Below are 19143 nucleotides of genomic sequence, written 5' to 3'. Positions count from 1 at the left end.
ATTTTCTTGGTTTAGAACGAATGGGTCATCTGTGCTGAAAGAGAAACAGGTTTCGGCAATTTAATGAAAGTTAATTGGATGTCTCTGGGCTTTTGCCAAATAGAAAAGTTTCAGAAACGGGCGTCTGCCTTTAGATCTACTAATATCGTTGGGATTTCAAGGTAAATTTCAAGTAGATTATCTCTTGGTAAAAGTAAAGAAGACGGGCAACGGGAAAGGATATAGCAGTTCCATAGATCACTCCATCACTTCAGTGGGGGAATGGACCAAGTTAGGTCCAGAATGAGTTCCAATACTCAGCCTGCGCCTCGCCTTGCAAACCGCTAGCATCGACCATTGCAGCTGCCGACCAGCAATACTGCACAGTTGTTGCGGCAGCATTGCATGGGCTTCTCAGCTGGTTGCAAGTATGGCTGGTAAGCGTGCTGATCAAGGCTGAAGTTCCATGGCCGTAAATGTCAGTATCATCGATCTGGAAGGCCTGATTGGGGTCGCGGTCTGGATAATAGCTAATGGTTGGGGGTGTGCAGTCACCCGTGTCCGGTCCTCCTGTCGGGGTGTCCGTCGGGCAAGAGGTAGTGGTGGTCACTTCTGTCGTCGTTTGAGTAACCGTCACCGACTCGGTAATTGTGTCCGTCTCTGTCACTGTCTCTGTGCCTGTCACCGTGCCGGGGTCTATAGTAATCGTGATAGTGTCTGTCTCAGTCACCGGTGGCTCCGTCACAGTTTCAGTTGGGCCAGGCTCGGTGATCGTCTCAGTCGGGCCCGGTTCTGTGATAGTCTCAGTTGGGCCAGGCGCCGTAATGGTCTGCGTGGGGACAGGGACATCAGTCGGGCAGTCAGCAGTCGGCTCAATGATGTCGGTTGTAATGACAGTAATGGTCGCCGTAGGGCTATCCGAAAGGTCAGTCTGATCGTTCTCTCTAGTCGGTGCTGGGATTCTGGGCTCACCCGGGGATATAATCAGTAACGGTGGCGACAGTAATGTCACAGTCAATAATGTTGTCACCACCACCGTGACCATTCTCCGCTGCCGCTACCCTGGCCTCTTCCTCATTGGGAGACGGGAGAGCTACTGTGAATGACAAGTTCTGCGCAAGCAGAACCGCAAGGAAGACAGTATTCTTGAGCATATTGGCGGCCTTTCTAACGAACGACAAAACGAAAAATCTTGAAAGCGAGCTTCCCCGACGAACCTGGTATGAGATGCGAAAGACTAGACAAGAATGTTTGGCGAGTAGCTGAGGAAGAAGCAGGAATAGACAGGCTGACGCCTTGTTAAATAGTCTGTCTGATCCAGACGAGAGAGCTCATGGAGCTGATCCCGTTCTTCTCGAATCCAACTGTCCGCTTTCAGACCACTATCCCGTACCACGCACGGTTCCGGGGACCGTCGTACTTGGACTTGTTGTCGAGCATCTATTCGACTCGATAGTTATGAGAACCCAACGGTGCTTCCCACGTTACATGCCAATGTGACCCTCATTGGAAAGGTAGCCGGGCAAAGGAAACAGCCTTGTTGCATCAAGGGATGGTATGGCCTACCGGAACGAGGGCAGGCGGTTCCATAGGAATGTCGATGGCCGTTGGGCGTTCTGAATATGCTGTGCTGTGTTCATCCTCCCTCGGGAGGCATAGCGGATGTCTTCCCCGTGCGGCACGGCCCTGTGTTCTAAAAACAAACGCCATTTCTGGAAGAGCAATCCGTAAGCAGATAATTCTTCAGCCGGATCGATCCGAGTCCGGCCAAGTAATGGTCAAACGAAAAATCGAGTCCTGGTACGTAGCAGTCACCTAGCTAAGACGGCCTGCGTTGACGGCCAGACGGCGGCCTTTCCAAATCCGACGCAAAAATGTGGACGGAAACAACCTCCGGCCTTTTATTTCCACTTTATCAAGCGGCTCCATGGACCTTGATTGTTGGAGGGCGGTTACTCTTTTGCATCAGTGCCGCCCGAAACGTCAGGGTCTAGGATATTATAATTAAAACTCAAGTTGATGAAGAGATCTGAAGAGAAATGAATAAGGTAGAATAGGATGAATACAGCTTCGAGAACCTTTCAAGGGGTTACGGAAGAGAACAAGCCCTGCCTAAGCTGTCCCCACATTCTTCTACCCCTGGATTGCTATGCTCCCGGACTCCCATGTGTATCCCTAGATCCGGCCTTCCTCTTAATTCCGGTCAACTCCCAATCAAACTCTGCCTCTAGCATTCTAAGGCCCTTAACGTAGAGAGCGACTGTTCCCAGCATGCTACCCGACCCGGGTTTGGAGACTTTGGCCTCCATACTCGTATTGATATCGGATGAAGACAGCAAACATCACAACCACGTTCAGGCTTTGCTCATGGATTCAAATTCCTGCTGGAGGAGTGTACTGCTTTACAGAGCGATTACGAAGACATGAAAGATGGCTGAGAAATAGACATGGCGGTCACATTAAGACACCCCAGAGCTTGAGTGTAGTCACGCAAAATATATATCCCGCTCGATGTGTCCCCAATGTAACTGCTCCCGCAACGCCTTGATGCCATTCACAATTGACTGCGAGCAGTACCTGCGTTATAGTTCAACACCAATATAATTTCTCGTAGACTTCTCTTGTCATTAAGGAAACTCTCCAGATACTGTCCAAACCTTTTGATTTTCTCACACAAACAGGACTGTGGAGACAACGCGAGCCCGGTACCCGTAGTCGACGATCATAACCGAAACGAGGCATCCACCTACAGTAGTGCCAAAATGTTCAATTGGGCCAATAATATATTTCATTAACTCCACGATTTCGGGTAATAGGAAATCGGAGCCGAGAATTCTGCGGAGTGGTATACGGCGATGCGTGATACGCGACACGCCCCTTGTCCGACGGACATGAATTTTCTCGAACACGACTAGTCGATCATCATGAATTGCGATCACCATCTGGATCCTGCTGCCGTCGATCACCGTCGGTGACTAGTGGAGTAGTAATTGGTATTGTTACAAAGAGGGCCTTAATGTAGCGAGACATTGGCTTTTTACCTAGGAGGGGGGATTTATAGATACGAGGGTGTATAACAACGACACAGCGTAGGTACCAGTCGCAGCAGAGTCAACAGTAAGCATGAAAATGCTATTCCACAATCAGTTCAAGCACTACGACAATAAATATTGTGGCTTACGTAGCAAAGGGTGGCGCAGGGTCTTGGGATCAATTATCAACCTGTTTGTCATGTCATCAGGATGCGGGCCACTTTCAGGTATAACGATGCCAAGAAGTCTAGATTAAAGCGCTATTTAAACAAGCCCGGCGATATGAAAGCCAAGAGTGAGGCTGATCCTATGATTTCAACATGTTGAAGAAGTCAGGTTCAACTGCTAGTGATTCTAGTCGGACAATTACTCAGAGGCGAGGCAGCCACGGCTATTAGGGCATGTCCAGTACATCTCTTTGAAGGACTCGGCTTCCAGAACCAGAATTGGGAGACAAATATTCTTAAAATGGCCCCCAGCAATAAACAGTCGTCCTAACTCCGCGGATTGTGGGGGTTCCACGCATTGATCCATAGGATGGGTCCCCTACTTCCGGCAGTTCCGCGCTCAAGTTTTCTTTCCCATGATCCGGGTTTAATAATGAGAATGGCACTGATCCTGCGGGTTTTTCCAAGCCGCGTAACATAAACAGAAGAAGCCGGTGCTATGATTGAGGGACAAGAATAGGAATAGTCGGCTGAAGCGGGAAGATGTTCCGTAAAACGTATTTCCTACTGAGAGGCTTATTTAGATCAATAGTTCACCGTTTCAATTGCGTTTTTGGTGTCCCCTCTATAGGAAGGACAGATAAAACCAAGCTATTCTCAAACCACCAGGCAAGCTTCGTTTCGGTGAAGCTCTCGTCTCTCCAACCCATCAGATTAGGCGCCAGCATCTAACCCCAACTAAGAAAGCTAGTGAAAGGGGCGGATTTGAACATTCAAGAAAAGATGTTCCTCTTGAAAACACGCAACAACACAATCGCCTTATGCTCTTCCAAAAATGCGATATTACGTGAGCCGAGACGACCTCATAAGAATGCCAAAACCGCCGAGAAGGGCAGAAACCCCAGTGAAAGCTATCAAGGGACCATAACCGGACCCATATGCCTTCGCAGCCACGCCTTTCCAGGAGTCGGTCTTGAGTAAAGCTTCGCTAAGAGGGCCGCTGACAACGTTGCCAATGCCCCGACCGGTAGACAGAAATCCAAAAATAATACTCTGATCCGCGTAGACACTCTTCTTCCGGACTTCGTTGACAATGGCCGGCCATGTGGAGGTAAAAGAGCCGGCAAAGAGGCCGTAGAAGATACAGAAGATGTAGAGAGGTGCCATAGAGTCGGCAAGTCCCCATATTAGAAATACCGCAGTGGTGCTTCCGATAGTGGAGGCGAGGATGCAGGTAGTAGCATGGAAGCGGTCCACCATGGAGCCCATAATAATGCAACCAAACACACATGCAAGGTTGAACAGTATGACGGTTAACGCAGCTTGAATACCACCTGCCCCCAGGCTGCGCGCGTAGGTCGGAAGATAGATTGTTGGCAGAAAGTACCCCATTGCTTCGAGGATGTTCCCAGTCTCGTAGACGACGAACGTCGGGTTCCGCAAAAAGCGGAAATCCAATGGTCGAGAACGAGACGTCCGGGAAATGGGGAGTCGAGGTCGAACAAAGTAGAGAAGCGGGCCTCCCATCACAAAGAGAGTAATGGACCAAGCCCGAAGAGCTGTCTGGTGGCCGAAGCTATCCAATAGCCACTGTAGTACGAGTGGAAGTATGACACCGGATAATCCAGTTCCAGCCTAGAGAACATTTTAGCATCGATAGGATGGGCAAGGCGTTATCTAACGGGTACTTGTACGCACCCACATAACACCGAAGGCAAGTCCCTTCCTTTGCACAAACCAGTCATCCATAAAGATAATAGTAGGCGCGTAAGCCAGGCTTGCACCAATTCCATACGCCACACCCTGAGAAACAATAAGATGTGTCGTATTGTTGGCGAAGGAGCTCATCGCCAGCGCGAGGCACATGATGAGAAAACCTAGTGGGGCAGCCCACAGCTTGAGACGGGGAACTGCCTGAAGCAGAATAAAGTCGACGGGCATGAGCAGGTATGAAACACCCTTGCAATCGATTAATCATATGCTTGCATATGGCGTTTGTGGAAAGCTCACCATTGCGCAAGTCCCGACCATGGCGATGTCACCGGAGCTCTTGAAGGGCTCATGGGTGCTGTAATAATCCTGGAAAATTCCGTAGGAGAATGTAAAACCTGAATAAAGCCAGTTAGTCACGCGGCTTGACCCATGATGACGGATGCTTTACCCCAGATCAAAGCTTCAAGCATGAAGCATGCCGCAAGGAAACCCCAAGCGCCGCGTCCTCTATCGACTGGCGGCAGGTTGTCTTCGTGCCGGTCGGCATTGCTGCCGTGCGAGGCCACTTCAATTTCTTCCATGGAGGCAAATTCTAGATGCCGGGTATTGAGGGCAGGAAGCCACGAGAACGGCGAAAGGCGATGGTTTAAATGGTGTATCTCAAGGAAGGCGCAGGCTTTTCCGCCTCCGCCCTTCAATTGACGTTGGCGGGGCAATTGCGGAGTCGCTCTAGCGCCGTAGTCAGTTCATTTGCGTGTTTTACAAACATCCTAGATACGCAGTACCTGTCCTTGAGGTGGTAATAGAAACACCTGTCGACACAAAAGATACAACTTGATTTAAGAGATCTGGCATAACTTTAAGAAGAATAAACTCACTTTGGACATTCCTGGCTTACTCCTACGGGCCTAAAATCGCAACGGCGCTTATACTTTGACTAGAAACTCGCAACTGGCGGTTCCAACTCGACCAGTGACCGTCCGAAACCTCTACGTATGTCAGATCGTTTGGGTTCTTCTTACAGCCGCTCTCAATTTGTAGTATGGGATGGATTCATTAAGGATGTTTTTCCTGAGATGAAGATCGCAGAACATGGCTCGAGGACATGTGGTGCGAATATACAGGCTGTAGGACTAGGATATTTGGCCAAGAAGATGTGAGACCGGCGAATGGGAGATAATAAAACCCCCTGGAAAGAAATACTCGAGCGTCTTATCCAGAACCACATCAAATTTTGGCCCTTGAAGAACGGCTTTTAATAGCACTGCGGATAGTGGGACGCTTGGGCATGCATCTAGCGAGCGCAACATCGCTGGACCTCTTGGCACGCACCAGTAGGATGTGTTCCTATCACATCAGCATATGATGCTGGTTAGCCGCCTAGGATGGGAGGGCGTAACATAAAAAACTACTGTGCCGGCCAATAAATCCTGTCTGAACCGATATCCTAAGCGCCTGGCCAGAGACCGCAGCGGTGGCGCGCAGCGCAGATCCCGGACACGTAGAATCCAGCCTTGACCATTGCCTACAACGTAAGGCTATGGCAGCCCCGTATTGAAGAGGGTTGATATCAGCAGTCTCACTCCCGTTTTGTTTGGGGTAACTTTTCTAATTTACACACCCACCTGCTCAATTGCCTCCAGTACCACAGAAGATGTCCGAACACTTGAACGATCTGAAATCACGTTGTAACGTCCGCAGCTTTCGGAGCTTGAAATATAGAGTGAATAATCCTACGAGCCTTGAAAACATTGGACTTCCTCTCCCCAATGGCTTGGGAAAAGACGACAATATTGAGTGCCCGAAGTGGTACAGCACATGGCTGATTGAACGTTTCCGAGAACTACCACCTGAAGTTTTCGACATATTCCACACGGACCATACCAACTGCCAGGAGTCAGACCACTGGAAGGCTTTTGCGTGTGCATTTTCCGGGGTCGGGGAGTCCGTTTGCTCAATCGAGTCTATCACTGTGGACGGGATTGTGCAATCGTTACAGGAAAAGCGCCTGATCACGAAGGAGATATCGACTGACCAGGCTAAGAGCAGCCTGAAAATTGCCAGATATTTTGCCTTTTGCGTGCTAGGTTGGCAGGCAATGCTTTTCAGCCCAGCATCCATCGATTCTGTGATGCAACCACCTTACCAGCTGGGTATACAAGAGAAAGAGGGATGCTGCGAATATACTCATATGGCACTGCAACAAGAAACTCGATTCTGTGAGCGTGACACGCTTGACGAGTTCCTGATGGGATATGGAATATTACTCCCTGCGAAAAACATTTGCCTCAATGATAATGCTGATATACAACTGGCTTTTCATGCCGAATTGGAGCTGCAATCCAAGTTCTTCAACGCGCATACTTTAACGTCAATAGCGGGTGTGAAAATAAAATGGGTGGATGCATTGGCCTGTCATCTGGAGTTTAATTCTACGACCAGAGAACTATCCCTCTTCCGCTTCCCTTCATTCTGTCAGCTCTGTCGCTCGACATACAAGTCCACAGGCCGTGGTGCTATCTACTCTTACGGCACAACTAGCAGGCTGCGGTGTCAGTGGGCGACTCAAGAAGAGATCAATGATTTTCTTATGGAGGTTCTCCGCTCCTACCGTATGCTCTTCGGACAGACCAGAAAATCGAGGACACTTTTCCGATCACTTGATCCGGATTCCAAACTGCCGCCGAGCGCCCGAGATCCGCTCTTAAAGAAACTATGTTCGAGGAAAACGTGTGATGCTTTACTGGAAACGGACAAGGAGGTTTATTACCTTCCTCATGACTTTCCTGTTCTCCGCTATCGCATCACGATCTTGCAGCGAAATTTGAAGAACGTGGCCCCGCAAACATGGACCCAACTATGGCGAGACAAGCGGAACTCTGCAAACTGGTTAACATTCTGGGCTGTCATATTCTTCGGGGCCTTCGGATCGCTAATGGCCTTTTTACAAGTCCTATTGCAGCTAATTCAAATGGTCAAAGATGACTGACGGTGGATTTGGAGCCCACAGAGCAGCCCAGAGAACCGCAGACCGTATAATATATCGTGTAATCATTTCGGCTTCCAGGGTCGAACTCCGACAGGGGAATTGCAGTCATTTTAAATTAAGCCTCTCTCGGCCCAACTCTGAACCACACCGCGTGCAGTGGGCTCATATTCTTTGATCGTCACGTTACCACCTTCTAGGAAGGTGTTCGCTTGACAAAACGCAAGAGGAGGATCCTTCCTGGAGATGACAATATCCCTCCATTCCAACGCCTCCTCGTCAACGTTGGAAAGGTCCTCGTACAAGGCACGGCAATTCTTGATGTCTGCGGTGCAGCGGTAGACGTGTAGACTCATGAGCATGCGGCCCAAAGATGGCTTGCCCTTTCGAAGAACGTTCGATCGGTCCATCTTTACTGTCAGTCTCTTTGCTTCGGTGTCACATATCACAGCAAATAGTCCATCGCTGTCTCGGAGGAGATGTCGGAAGATTGCATAATGGGCCTATTAAGAGGTCAGAGAATCGGAAATACCGCGGTCGCGAAGCGACTCACTCGACTGTGTGCCTGTCCCCATTTCTTTAACTTGTTAGCGAGCACTATCATAGATCTATATCTGGAACATACCTTGGTGATGGGATCAAAGTTCTCCAAGCCTCGGAGTCCGTCAACCCCTAGCTGCAAGTACATGTTGTAGATGACTGTTGTAAAAATCAATGAGACCCTGCTTTCACGAATTGTACTTTTACATACCATCGTCTGGCTTAACCTCACTGTTCATTGTATACCTGAAGACTTCCAATATCTCAGGTTCATCCATCAAGTAGGCACCCACAAGCTCTGCTCTACACTCATCGACAGTTGTTGAAAGGTCCTGGAACACTCCCGTCCAAGTTTGGCTGGGACGATACCAACAATCGACAGGTTGCTGTGTAAGAGGATTGAGTGGCGGATTATTGGGGTCAAAATTGAAACTGCCTGCTGGGTCCTCCGCGAGGAAGCGACCGGTGCCATGTCCGAGTATTTCATGCAGTACGACCCAGATATAGTAGGAGTGGAATCGGTGATTCTTGAATGTGTCTTGCTCGGTCTCGTCTACCATATGCAACCCTCTGGCACGAACACGCTCTGCAACCATGCGGTTGGAGAAAATGATATTCTTGTAACCAACCTTTTGGCGAATGTCATTGTACTAGAGCAAATTAGCAGTTGATTTCATGGCACAAGAGCCGACTCACGTTTGGAAGATTTATCCCGGGAAAGATTATACTGGAATTATAAGCAAGACCTTGATATTGTGAGCTTCATCATGCATCGTAGGGCTGCAAGCTTACTCTGAAGACTGGAAAAGTCGGGGGGCTCAAATAGGTCTTTCTCAAATGCTCCCTTTTCCTCGTTCTGTTCTACCCATGGCAGTTTGTAGACGAATGCATCGGCCTTGCTTGCCAATCCAGCCAGGATGCTTGTCTCTGCTGGATCTGGAATTCCTACAATTCCTTCAAACTCGGCACGTACGCCCAGCGGGTCTCTGTATGGCTCAACAAACCCAAGCACAGTTTCCACGGGTGGGGCTTTGTCCTTAACCCAGATTTCTTGGGCGGCTTTATATGTCTGTAGCTTACCAGATTCAAAGCTTGCGATCAGAGTTTCCAGCATGTCTTGCTGCGCCTGATTGGATGCGAATTCTTTGGCTTGTTCAAGGCAGTCACAGATTTGCCTCAAATCATTTCTGTGGTCACCCTGTACCAGCCGAATGCGCCTACCTAGACCGGGGAGTAGCTCAGTCCCCTGCAAGTTATCTCTAGCTTCCACTGTAGATGCCTGCAGAATATCATATGCGAACTCATCTGTATCTTGATTTTTCCTCAAACGTGTATTCTCGGGCAGAATTTCCGCTTCTTCCATTAACTTGGAGATAGCAGCGATGTCGTCTGAAGATGCTAAGACGTCATCTCCCAGGTAATATGTTGACTGAGTGAGTGGCCCAGGCGGTCCAAGGCTGCTAGGAACTTTGGCCAGCATTGGGGCTTTGACCCTTGGTAACAGTTCGCCGGCATACGGGGAGAAAGAAGCCAGCCTGTCAAGACTTTCTTCCGAGATAACTGGTGTGAACTTTTGATCGCCGGATCCCTATCTTAACATTAGACAGTCGACATGGCACGCACCGCGCTCGACTCACAAAGTAATTCCCAACATTCGATAGGAACATCGCCGCATAATCTAGAAAGCTCTCCAACTCATGTGGCTGCACAGAGCCACTCTCTGTTATCCTTTCCCACACACCATCACAGTCTCGGTACAGAGCCATGATGAAATCGAATATATCATTGGCTTCCGGGGACACCTGCCGAAGGATGATCCTAGTACCACTCCATGCAGCCCTGCCCATGCACGGTTAGTTGTCAATGCCTCAAGCACATGGGACAGGTCTCATGTCGTACTTAGCCATGTGATGGGCATACAGCTGTTGCCGGCGGTCCAACCCGTGGAAGGCGGCCGCCACTGATAGTGTGTAGATCTGCGGTGCGGCCATGACTGAATCAACTGATCCTTCGATCGCTCTGGTGTGTAAGATGAGGCTTTTGCGACGCCTTTATCGCTTCACCCCGGCAATTTGCCCCGCTCATGTGACCCCGGCAGGTAAACAACGGCGTTCCCAATTGGGAAAGGCATGATAGATGACTCACCTTACAATGATTGGCTGGAGATAAGGTCACGTGCCATGATCCCCAATAGGAAATCCCCGGATTTTGCTCGCGATTCTTTGCGTTGTTTCTCTTCCTCTCTTCCTCCCTAGTCCATCTGTGCCATCAACCCTCTCTATGCGATGCGTTAATCATCAATAATCCTTGATTTTCTTGCTCTCGCATCAAGCCCATGCTCGCTGATGTCGCAGCTGAGTGAATACTTACCTGCGCGACCCAGCATTCAGAACAACCGACAACGCGACCATAGCCTGTAACCCGCGCGTGTCAACTCCAACCGGTGTCAAATCGGAGAGCAGGAAATGACATGTGCTCTCTGTATACTGCTTCTATCCGGATAAATCTCTTGATGGCTTCGTGTTCATTATTCGTGGAAATAATTTGGACAGGGGTAGAAGCCTGTGAATATATATCACCCGGATCAAAGAATACTTTGCGGGCAAACTACCATGCACTCAGGGACGAAAATGCCAGCAATACGTTATCATCTAATCTTCATGTCGATGGCAGTCTTTGTTTCATTGCAGCATGACGTTGACTTGTGATGTCTACCATGGTGACCCTCTGAGATAAGTGCCACTCAACAAAGTTACGATCTTTGTCAAATCACAGGAATCTCACCTTGATGATACCTGTCCTCTACAATCCGTCAATTTCAAATCATCGAGGTCTGGAATGGAAAAATCGACCACGCCCCCCCTCATTAACTTAATAAGGGTTGCATTCCAACACCCGTTCGGGATGTGAAGCCCTCCCCTGCAATGTGAGGAACAAGCTGTGATTGGGGGCACGGCTTATCAGGCGCAAGATCAGACTTCCGACCAAGCTTGTTGGTCGGTTTCAAGTCACAATGTGCCTCCAATAATCTGGTCATCCTTCCATCTGGTTGAGAAAGGGTCATTTTCTTGCTGTTAGACCGGCACAGGGTCATATGCTCTCTTGGATAGGTTTGTTCTTGAAGTATACTCCCTTCCTGCTCATCGTGGGAAGTACATTTCTTCGATGATGCCTCGATCGGGAAAATGCAGTTGAACGCCAAATTCCCCTCTTCCAAGACCGGGACCCCTGCTAGCGCCAATTTGACTCATGTGCCTTGACCGGTAATCTCCTCACACAATCTCCGTCGTTACATCGGTAGTTGGATTGACCCCAGGAACCAACTTGCTGTCGGACCAGTCCGATTCGCTAATGATCAGATATCCTTCTTCACGGGGAACATCTAGCGCAAGTGCTATCCCCCGGGCATGTAAAGCACATTGCATTTTAGCACATTTCCCCGATCTCCCCTCGGCGGTTACATACATACTTCTATTGGGCTACCGATATTAGATTAATGTTGCAGAGACATTGTTCCTGTCGATGCGACATCCCCTTCCGGCTCTCCTCGCCTCCCCTGGTTTATTGTACCACTCAAATCAATGGCTTACGGGGTTGAATAGGCTTTTCACATGGGCTTCCCGCGGCCTATTCTCAGGTTTCACAGCATCTTGACATGAGGGTGGTGTCACCCGCGGGATCGGCACGACGAGATGGCGCATTGCAGGCATCTTGTTGGAATGGAACCCTGAAGTGTACTGTGATTGTATCTGAAGATATTCATGCTACCTGGCCATGTGAGGTCGCAGCTGTGATTCGAAGGTGCAGAGTTACAATGAATAGAACCCCCATGTCATGAACGAGAACATAAAAGGAGGCTTTTTCTGCATCGGAATGCTGCTTTGGTTCTGAGACAGTCTCAAGCCACAGTCAATTTACGACCAACTAGCTTCCCTTGGTAAATATGCGTTTCACTACTCGGCTTCTTTCCTTCCTTTCTATGGGACTTGCATCTGCCTGGTTTGCGCAGTCTGCGGCTATAACCAAGCCTACGACTAGCAACATGGATTTGGAAGCCCGTCAGGCGTCGGGATACCGCTCCGTTGCATACTTCGTCAACTGGGTTCGTAGGCCCAGCCAGATGACCTCCTTCTGTTTTTTCACTGACTGATATAGGCAATCTATGCTCGCGGTCATAACCCTCAAGATCTGCCGGCCGATAAGCTCACTCATGTGCTCTATTCATTTGCCAATGTGCGCCCCGAGAGCGGCGAGGTGTATCTTTCCGACACATATGCCGACCTCGAGAAGCACTATCCGGATGACTCATGGTCCGAGGATGGCAACAATGTCTACGGATGCGTCAAGCAACTGTACCTACAGAAACAGAAGAACCGCAACCTCAAGGTTCTCCTGTCTATCGGAGGATGGACCTACTCTAAGAACTTTCCGCAGCCCGCCAGTACCGAGGCTGGACGGAAGAAATTCGCCGAGTCATCGGTGAAGCTGTTGCAGGACTTGGGATTTGATGGTTTGGATATTGACTGGGAGGTTAGTTGTTGTCATTGGTTCTACCTTTTCCGAGGAGACGCTGAAACTAAACACATCTATTCCGGCAGTATCCCGAGAACGACGACCAGGCCAATGACTTCGTTCTGCTTCTCAAAGAAGTGAGATCGGTATGTAGCTCTTGCTGATACTCGCTCTATGGATTTCAGCTGACGAATCAGGCCCTGGATGCATATAGCCAGGAACATGCAAAGGGGCAGAAATTCCTCCTGACCGTGGCTTCTCCTGCGGGTCAGTCCAGCATTCTCAACTACACCTCCAGCTTCCCACTAACCTCGTTTCCCCGTTCTAGGTCCCCAAAACTACGAAAAGATGCATCTCGCCGAAATGAACGAACAGCTCGATTTCTGGAACCTGATGGCCTATGACTACGCCGGCAGTTTCTCCGACTTTACCGGCCACCAAGCAAACGGCTACAACGACACCTCGAACCCCAAAAGCACGCCATTCAACACCCAACAGGCCGTTGACGCCTACATCGAGGCCGGTGTCCCCGCCGACCGAATCGTTCTCGGCATGCCCATCTACGGTCGCGCATTCACGGATACTGACGGCCTCGGCAAGACCTTTAACGGAGTCGGCGAAGGCAGCTGGGAAAACGGTATCTGGGACTATAAGGCGCTACCCCAGGCCGGCGCGGAAGAACACATTGACGAAGACCTCATCGCAAGCTACAGCTATGACTCTGCGAAGAAGGTCCTGATCAGCTATGACACGCCCAAGGTGGCGCAGTTGAAGACAGAATATATCAAATCGAAGGGTTTGGGCGGTGGTATGTGGTGGGAGAGTAGTGCTGATAAAACTGGCAGTGAGAGTCTGATTACAACGGTATTTTCCCCCTCCTGGTCTCGCGATTGCATGACGTGCTGACAAAGTTCACAGGTCGTAAATGGGCTCGGAGGCGCCAGCGCGCTTGAACAAGTCCAGAATGAATTGGACTATCCTGCTTCCGATTACGATAACCTGCGCAAGGGAATGGGGTCGGATTGAGTCGATGGATGGCTTTGAGATCAGAGACATCATTTCCAATTGCCTGATTGAGGAAATCACATTTTCACTCGCTTATCTATCCACCATGCACAGTTTTCATTTTCTTTCCTAGCAAATAACACAGTCTATCTTTTCCTCTAACCTGATTACACGTAATACCCCCCGGTGAAATAGACAATCAGCTCAAAGGTCACCGGAAGAGCTACACCCGCCGCCAGCAAAATCCCTCCAGGAAAACAGGGATATCCATCCCTTGCAACCCGCAAGCCCAACCAACCCCAAGTGGCTTGCCACTACTGTACCCAGCGTAGGCGACGGCGCCAATCAGCACAAGCCCACACGTTTCTCATTTTGGCGGTGGACCACAAGATTCCTCTGCATTTGTGTTTGATCGGCGGGTCATCTGCCTGATCTGAAAGTGATTTGGCTCGGGTGATTGACGCCGGAAGTTAACCCCGTGCTACGGAGTAGAGATTGTTGGAATGAACATGTGGGACTAACTATGGGTATTGCTTCGCGACATGTTCAGAACTATATCATATTCAAAGATTTCATGTTGTAAGTACGGAATTACTTGATAGGATATAAAACAAACAGGCACATATCACTGCATTTACCGATTTTCCGGAATACATTAACCCATGGACATAGGAACACGAACAACAATAGCATCAGAAGAAGAAACAAAAAGCAACTTCTTCGCAATTATGACCTCAACAACGAGGTACAAGATTTATACCAAACTATCTCGCAAACCGCGCCGCACCCCGAAGATACAAATTGTCGAGTTTGGCAGCCACAGTCTCATTCCAGACCTTCAGCTTCAAATAAGCCCTTGGGTATTGCAGATTACCCTTCATCCAGACGTTTGTCCCATTCGGATAAACGAAATTATGACCGCTTGTGCCGGCCAACTTGAACGTCTTAGTAGGTCCTTCGAGAGCATATAGCATTGTGAGGGGATCCCAGGATTGGCGAGAACGGTTGTATCCACTAGAATGATGTTCGATGTTAGTGGGTATATCTTCGGGGAGAAGAGCAGACAGAGAATGGAGTTTACGTACTTATACCACTCATACGCTGCCCTGACGGGGTCGCTAGCATTACCCTGAGTGATGAACCTGGCTCCGGAAAATACATTCTGGCCGAGCTCAGCCCCCGCGAAGACGATTTTACCAGGCCAGTCAAGAGAGACCTTTGCTGCTGCGCCTGGACTAAGACGGAAATTGTCCTCTAGACCGTGAGGATACTCGCCCCCCATGATGATGAGCTCTTTGACTGTCCGACTAACGAGCTCATAACCCGACAAAGTGGAAAGGTTATCGCCAGAGGAGTCAAGAAGATCAGCCAGCTGAAACCAGGGGAGAATCGTTAGCTTAGTTACTATGGTTTCTCTTCGTTCCAACCATGCACATGGATGAATTAGAAGGTCGACTTACATTGTCCAGCTGGCCAAGACTGGCAATCTTCACCCCATTTGGCCCAGCTTGAGCCAAATAATGTCGATACAGCCTAACAGGGTCGTGAACCAGCCAGTCCTGGCCACGTTGGTGCACTGGAGACAGGTACCCTTTCCAATGGTGGGTGATCTTTGACGCATATTCTCCATGCTCGAAGGAGGTTGTGTCAAGATAGGTCTCATTCGTCCGCGGGCTACGTACCCCCACAGGGACCCGGGGTAACTTATAGTAGCCCAACATGTTCAAAACTGCCATGGCGGAGTATATTGATGGTTGGTTAATGTTAACAGCCAGTAGGTTGGTCTTTTTGTTGGCGCACGCCAAAAGAAGAGCACCGGCATCGCTTGGATGTATGTTAGCTGGGTCAATAGGATGGATGGGTGGGAGAGGCAACCCTTACCCGACATCGCTGAACATGTCTGTGTCAATTATAAGATCCTCACTATCAGAGGATGGAAGGTTCATGATGAGCCACTCAAGCATAAACACCATGCACGCGAGCCAGAAGGACAATCTTGCTAAAGAAACGTAACTAGAATTCATGTTCAGTAGACGCGAGGATGTTTAGATTGACAGTTCAAAAGGCGGTATCTCGTTCCTTAGTTCCCTCCGAAATTATGGATATTGACGGTCTAGATATAAACAGATGTGACACTAAAGCGATAAGTGCAATGGGGAAAGTTCCAGAGCCTTTGCAGACTCGTGAGCTCCATACTCGCACCTATCCAGATCTTATCGGAGAACCCCAAGATACGTGGAGTGGCAAATTCCGCGACTGTCATGGCCATTCTCACCAAAAACACTTTATGAAAACATATCTGGCTTGTATGCTAGCTGTGGCAATCCCCAGTAAACGCTTTTGTGTGTTAGCACTCTGTAATACCGAGTTACTTGAGTCTTGTTTGATTACACAGAAATATCAATCCCAATCGGGAAATCGATTGCAACACACGGTGTATGTGAGAGTCCATGATGGTTTAAGTATAGTATCGCTCGAGAGCAAAGGCTATCCCATATCCGATCAAGAGTCAATAGCCTGGCCTTAACAGGAAGGTTAACAAAGTACTAAGAGGCATCTCTCCTAAGACAAACGGCTTCGTGTCAGCTGCAAGGGATCGGTAGCGTAGGGCACCCCTAGCTATGGATGAGTAACTCGAACCTTTAGCTGTCAAATTATTCTTCCCCTCGGGAATTGGATAGTAGATAGTACTTAGTCGACTTTTATATTGATTTGTTGATCTTATTCATATTGAGGATTTATGAGTATGATTTGCAATCATTCTTATTATATTGGCACCCCCCAGAAGCAAGATGGACTTACCATAGAGCTTGGAACATTTACCCCTAGATTCAAATGCGCTGGCAACTCATAGGTACGTACACCGCCAGTCTCCGCTCCAAGTAAGGACGACTAGAGACCACACGTTTAGGGCTTCAAGGGTGACACACAACCACCCCAATTGGCTCGGAGTCGGAATTTAAATTGTTACCTTCTCCGCGGCATACAGGAGCCAAACCAGAAAGCCATTTTAAGCCACGCAGATTGGGCTCTAACAACACGCCTTACTTGCGGCCGTGTTGCCCGCTTATCTTTTACATTGAGGGCCCATTGTTAAGCCGTACTCGTAACTTCCCAAACAAATCTGGTGACTTTCCACTAGCGAGGACGATCACTGCAGAGTTGCAGATCAAGTGAATTAAGAAGGATGGTGCCCCACGAACAGGAAGGAGCGGGACCTCCTATCGTACACCCATTATCGCGGAGGCGCAAATGGTGACCATCACTCTTCAAACGCCCATAAACGCCTCGTACCATCTGTTCCGGGATGGCGTTAACACCAGAAACTTCGGACTCGGCCGCAACTATGGAATCGAACAGATTTATACAAGAGCCGATCGCAGTGGTGGGAATGGCCTGTAGGCTCCCAGGTCACAGCGACTCGCCTCGGAAACTATGGGAGTTCTTGATGCGGAACGGAGTGGCCGGCACAGACGTACCAGCCGATAGATTCAATTTCGGAGGCTTCTATGACGGTTCAGATAGGCCTCGCACGTTGCGATCACCGGGGGCCATGTTCATGGAGACGGTAAATCCAGCAGAATTCGACGCTTCTTTCTTCAACATACCCCCACAGGAAGCGGTATCGATGGATCCACAGCAGCGAATACTGTTGGAGGTTATTTATGAAGGGATTGAAGAAGCCGGCATACCGATCGAGTCACTGGCTGGAGAGAAGTATGGATGCTTCGTGGGGGCGCACACCGGAGGTAGGTGTCATACGTGACAGGACTCGGAAGGCAACTTATTCATACGAAGAATAGATTATTGGGATATATTTGCGCGCGATCCAGATTCACGACCCCCAAATGCTGGGATAGGTGGTTCGGCAACCATGCTGAGCAACCGCGTCAGCCACTTTCTTGACATCAAAGGCCCGAGGTATGTATACCCTTCCGACGACAAGTGCATCGTACTAATATTGTGTTAGTTTGCCAATCGACACAGCATGTTCTAGTTCATTGGTTGCGTTAGACACGGCGTGCAAATCACTACACATCGGAGAGATAAACGGCGCAATCGTGGCGGCTGCCGGACTGATACTGAAGTAAGCAAATCAAAAGACATCGGAGAATGGAGGATGCTAACAGCAACAGCCCGGAGTATGGATGCGACGGTAATTCTACCACCCCCGGCTACCACTTGGTGTACTAACTCACCCCAGCCGGATCAATCAAAAACACCCATTCGCCGACTGGACGATGTCACGCTTTTGACGCCAAGGCAGACGGATATATCAAGGCGGAAGGCATCAATGTTGTCATCTTAAAACGGCTCGAGGACGCCATCCAGGACAGAGACCCGGTTCGCGCCGTGATCCGAGGGTCGGCTAATAATCATAACGGCCGCACGGCTGGTATTGCTTCCCCAAACGCTGATATCCAGGCGGCCGCCGTGCGCCAGGCGTACGCCAATGCTAATATTACCGACTATTCACTTACCGCATATTTGGAGTGCCACGGAACTGGAACGACGGCAGGAGACCCAGTAGAGGCAACAGGCATTGCGTCGGTCTTCGCCTCATCGCGGACCATTGAGCGACCGCTGCGCATTGGATCCGTATGGAAAAAGCACCAGCTCGCGCTTCTATAACTCGCTGACATTTTCGCACAGATCAAAAGTAATATTGGACATAGTGAGTCTGCTGCAGGCTTGTCTGGGCTGATGAAAGGAATCATGATCCTCGAGAACGGGCTGATCCCTGGAAATCCTACATTTGAGATTCCAAATCCCGAGAGTTAGTTCTCCACTATGCAATGTTCCTCTTCGATTCTGTTAACATCGAACAGTCGATTTCCATAACCTGAAGCTGGATATCCGGCAAAAGTACAGTACATTTCCAGACATGCCGTTTCGCCGGGTAAGCGTCAATTGCTTCGGGTTCGGAGGATCAAACGCGCATGTTATTCTCGATGAACCGAATGCTTTGATCTCGGATTATACTCCAGCATATATCAGCTCATATCAAGCGCCAGCCGCAGCTGCTGACAAGAATGAAATTTCCAACAAGTTGCGACCGTACCTTCTATGCTTCTCAGCAAACAAGGAAGGATCACTCCGAGAATCTATCGACAAATTAATGCATCACTTGCACAATCCAGAAGTCAACATAAGCGCCCGCAACCTCGCCTATACACTAGGTGTGCGAAGGAGCCATCTGTTCCATCGA

At 49.3% G+C, this 19143-nt stretch overlaps 7 protein-coding genes across 7 annotated transcripts; 2 read left to right on the top strand and 5 right to left on the bottom strand.

Moving 5' to 3' along the window:
- Positions 1 to 271: 271 nt before the first annotated feature.
- Positions 272 to 1133, bottom strand: LDX57_004770 (uncharacterized protein; the record flags this gene model as incomplete). The annotated part of the gene is made up of 2 exons (XM_046086445.1): positions 272 to 893; positions 952 to 1133. 2 exons carry the CDS (start codon positions 1131 to 1133, stop codon positions 272 to 274), a joined length of 804 nt encoding a protein of 267 aa, XP_045942410.1.
- Positions 1134 to 4021: 2888 nt separating this feature from the next.
- LDX57_004769 (uncharacterized protein) lies at positions 4022 to 4705 on the bottom strand (the record flags this gene model as incomplete). The annotated part of the gene is made up of 1 exon (XM_046086444.1): positions 4022 to 4705. The coding sequence occupies one exon, from the start codon at positions 4703 to 4705 to the stop codon at positions 4022 to 4024; it is 684 nt and encodes a 227-aa protein (XP_045942409.1).
- Positions 4706 to 4855: 150 nt separating this feature from the next.
- LDX57_004768 (uncharacterized protein) lies at positions 4856 to 5472 on the bottom strand (the record flags this gene model as incomplete). The annotated part of the gene is made up of 3 exons (XM_046086443.1): positions 4856 to 5137; positions 5189 to 5286; positions 5340 to 5472. 3 exons carry the CDS (start codon positions 5470 to 5472, stop codon positions 4856 to 4858), a joined length of 513 nt encoding a protein of 170 aa, XP_045942408.1.
- Positions 5473 to 7990: 2518 nt separating this feature from the next.
- Positions 7991 to 10408, bottom strand: LDX57_004767 (dipeptidyl peptidase III; the record flags this gene model as incomplete). The annotated part of the gene is made up of 8 exons (XM_046086442.1): positions 7991 to 8380; positions 8431 to 8454; positions 8503 to 8576; positions 8629 to 9067; positions 9114 to 9163; positions 9210 to 10005; positions 10055 to 10256; positions 10317 to 10408. 8 exons carry the CDS (start codon positions 10406 to 10408, stop codon positions 7991 to 7993), a joined length of 2067 nt encoding a protein of 688 aa, XP_045942407.1.
- A 1988-nt stretch (positions 10409 to 12396) lies between these two features.
- On the top strand, positions 12397 to 13955 carry CHT4_3 (glycoside hydrolase family 18 protein; the record flags this gene model as incomplete). Its single annotated transcript, XM_046086441.1, has 6 exons — positions 12397 to 12519; positions 12573 to 12947; positions 13016 to 13075; positions 13127 to 13196; positions 13258 to 13793; positions 13848 to 13955. 6 exons carry the CDS (start codon positions 12397 to 12399, stop codon positions 13953 to 13955), a joined length of 1272 nt encoding a protein of 423 aa, XP_045942406.1.
- A 743-nt stretch (positions 13956 to 14698) lies between these two features.
- LDX57_004765 (uncharacterized protein) lies at positions 14699 to 15880 on the bottom strand (the record flags this gene model as incomplete). Its single annotated transcript, XM_046086440.1, has 4 exons — positions 14699 to 14948; positions 15020 to 15306; positions 15395 to 15758; positions 15816 to 15880. The coding sequence occupies 4 exons, from the start codon at positions 15878 to 15880 to the stop codon at positions 14699 to 14701; spliced, it is 966 nt and encodes a 321-aa protein (XP_045942405.1).
- A 1928-nt stretch (positions 15881 to 17808) lies between these two features.
- On the top strand, positions 17809 to 19083 carry LDX57_004764 (beta-ketoacyl [acyl carrier protein] synthase domain-containing protein; the record flags this gene model as incomplete). Its single annotated transcript, XM_046086439.1, has 5 exons — positions 17809 to 17855; positions 17905 to 18021; positions 18071 to 18090; positions 18139 to 18533; positions 18588 to 19083. The coding sequence occupies 5 exons, from the start codon at positions 17809 to 17811 to the stop codon at positions 18714 to 18716; spliced, it is 708 nt and encodes a 235-aa protein (XP_045942404.1). The 3' UTR covers positions 18717 to 19083.
- Positions 19084 to 19143: the final 60 nt, after the last annotated feature.

This window comes from Aspergillus melleus (genome assembly GCF_016097325.1).
Source record: "Aspergillus melleus strain CBS 546.65 chromosome Unknown contig2, whole genome shotgun sequence".
NCBI lineage: Eukaryota > Fungi > Ascomycota > Eurotiomycetes > Eurotiales > Aspergillaceae > Aspergillus > Aspergillus melleus.
The sequence above is the reverse complement of the archived record's forward strand: the minus strand, read 5'-3'. Positions and strand labels throughout refer to the sequence as shown.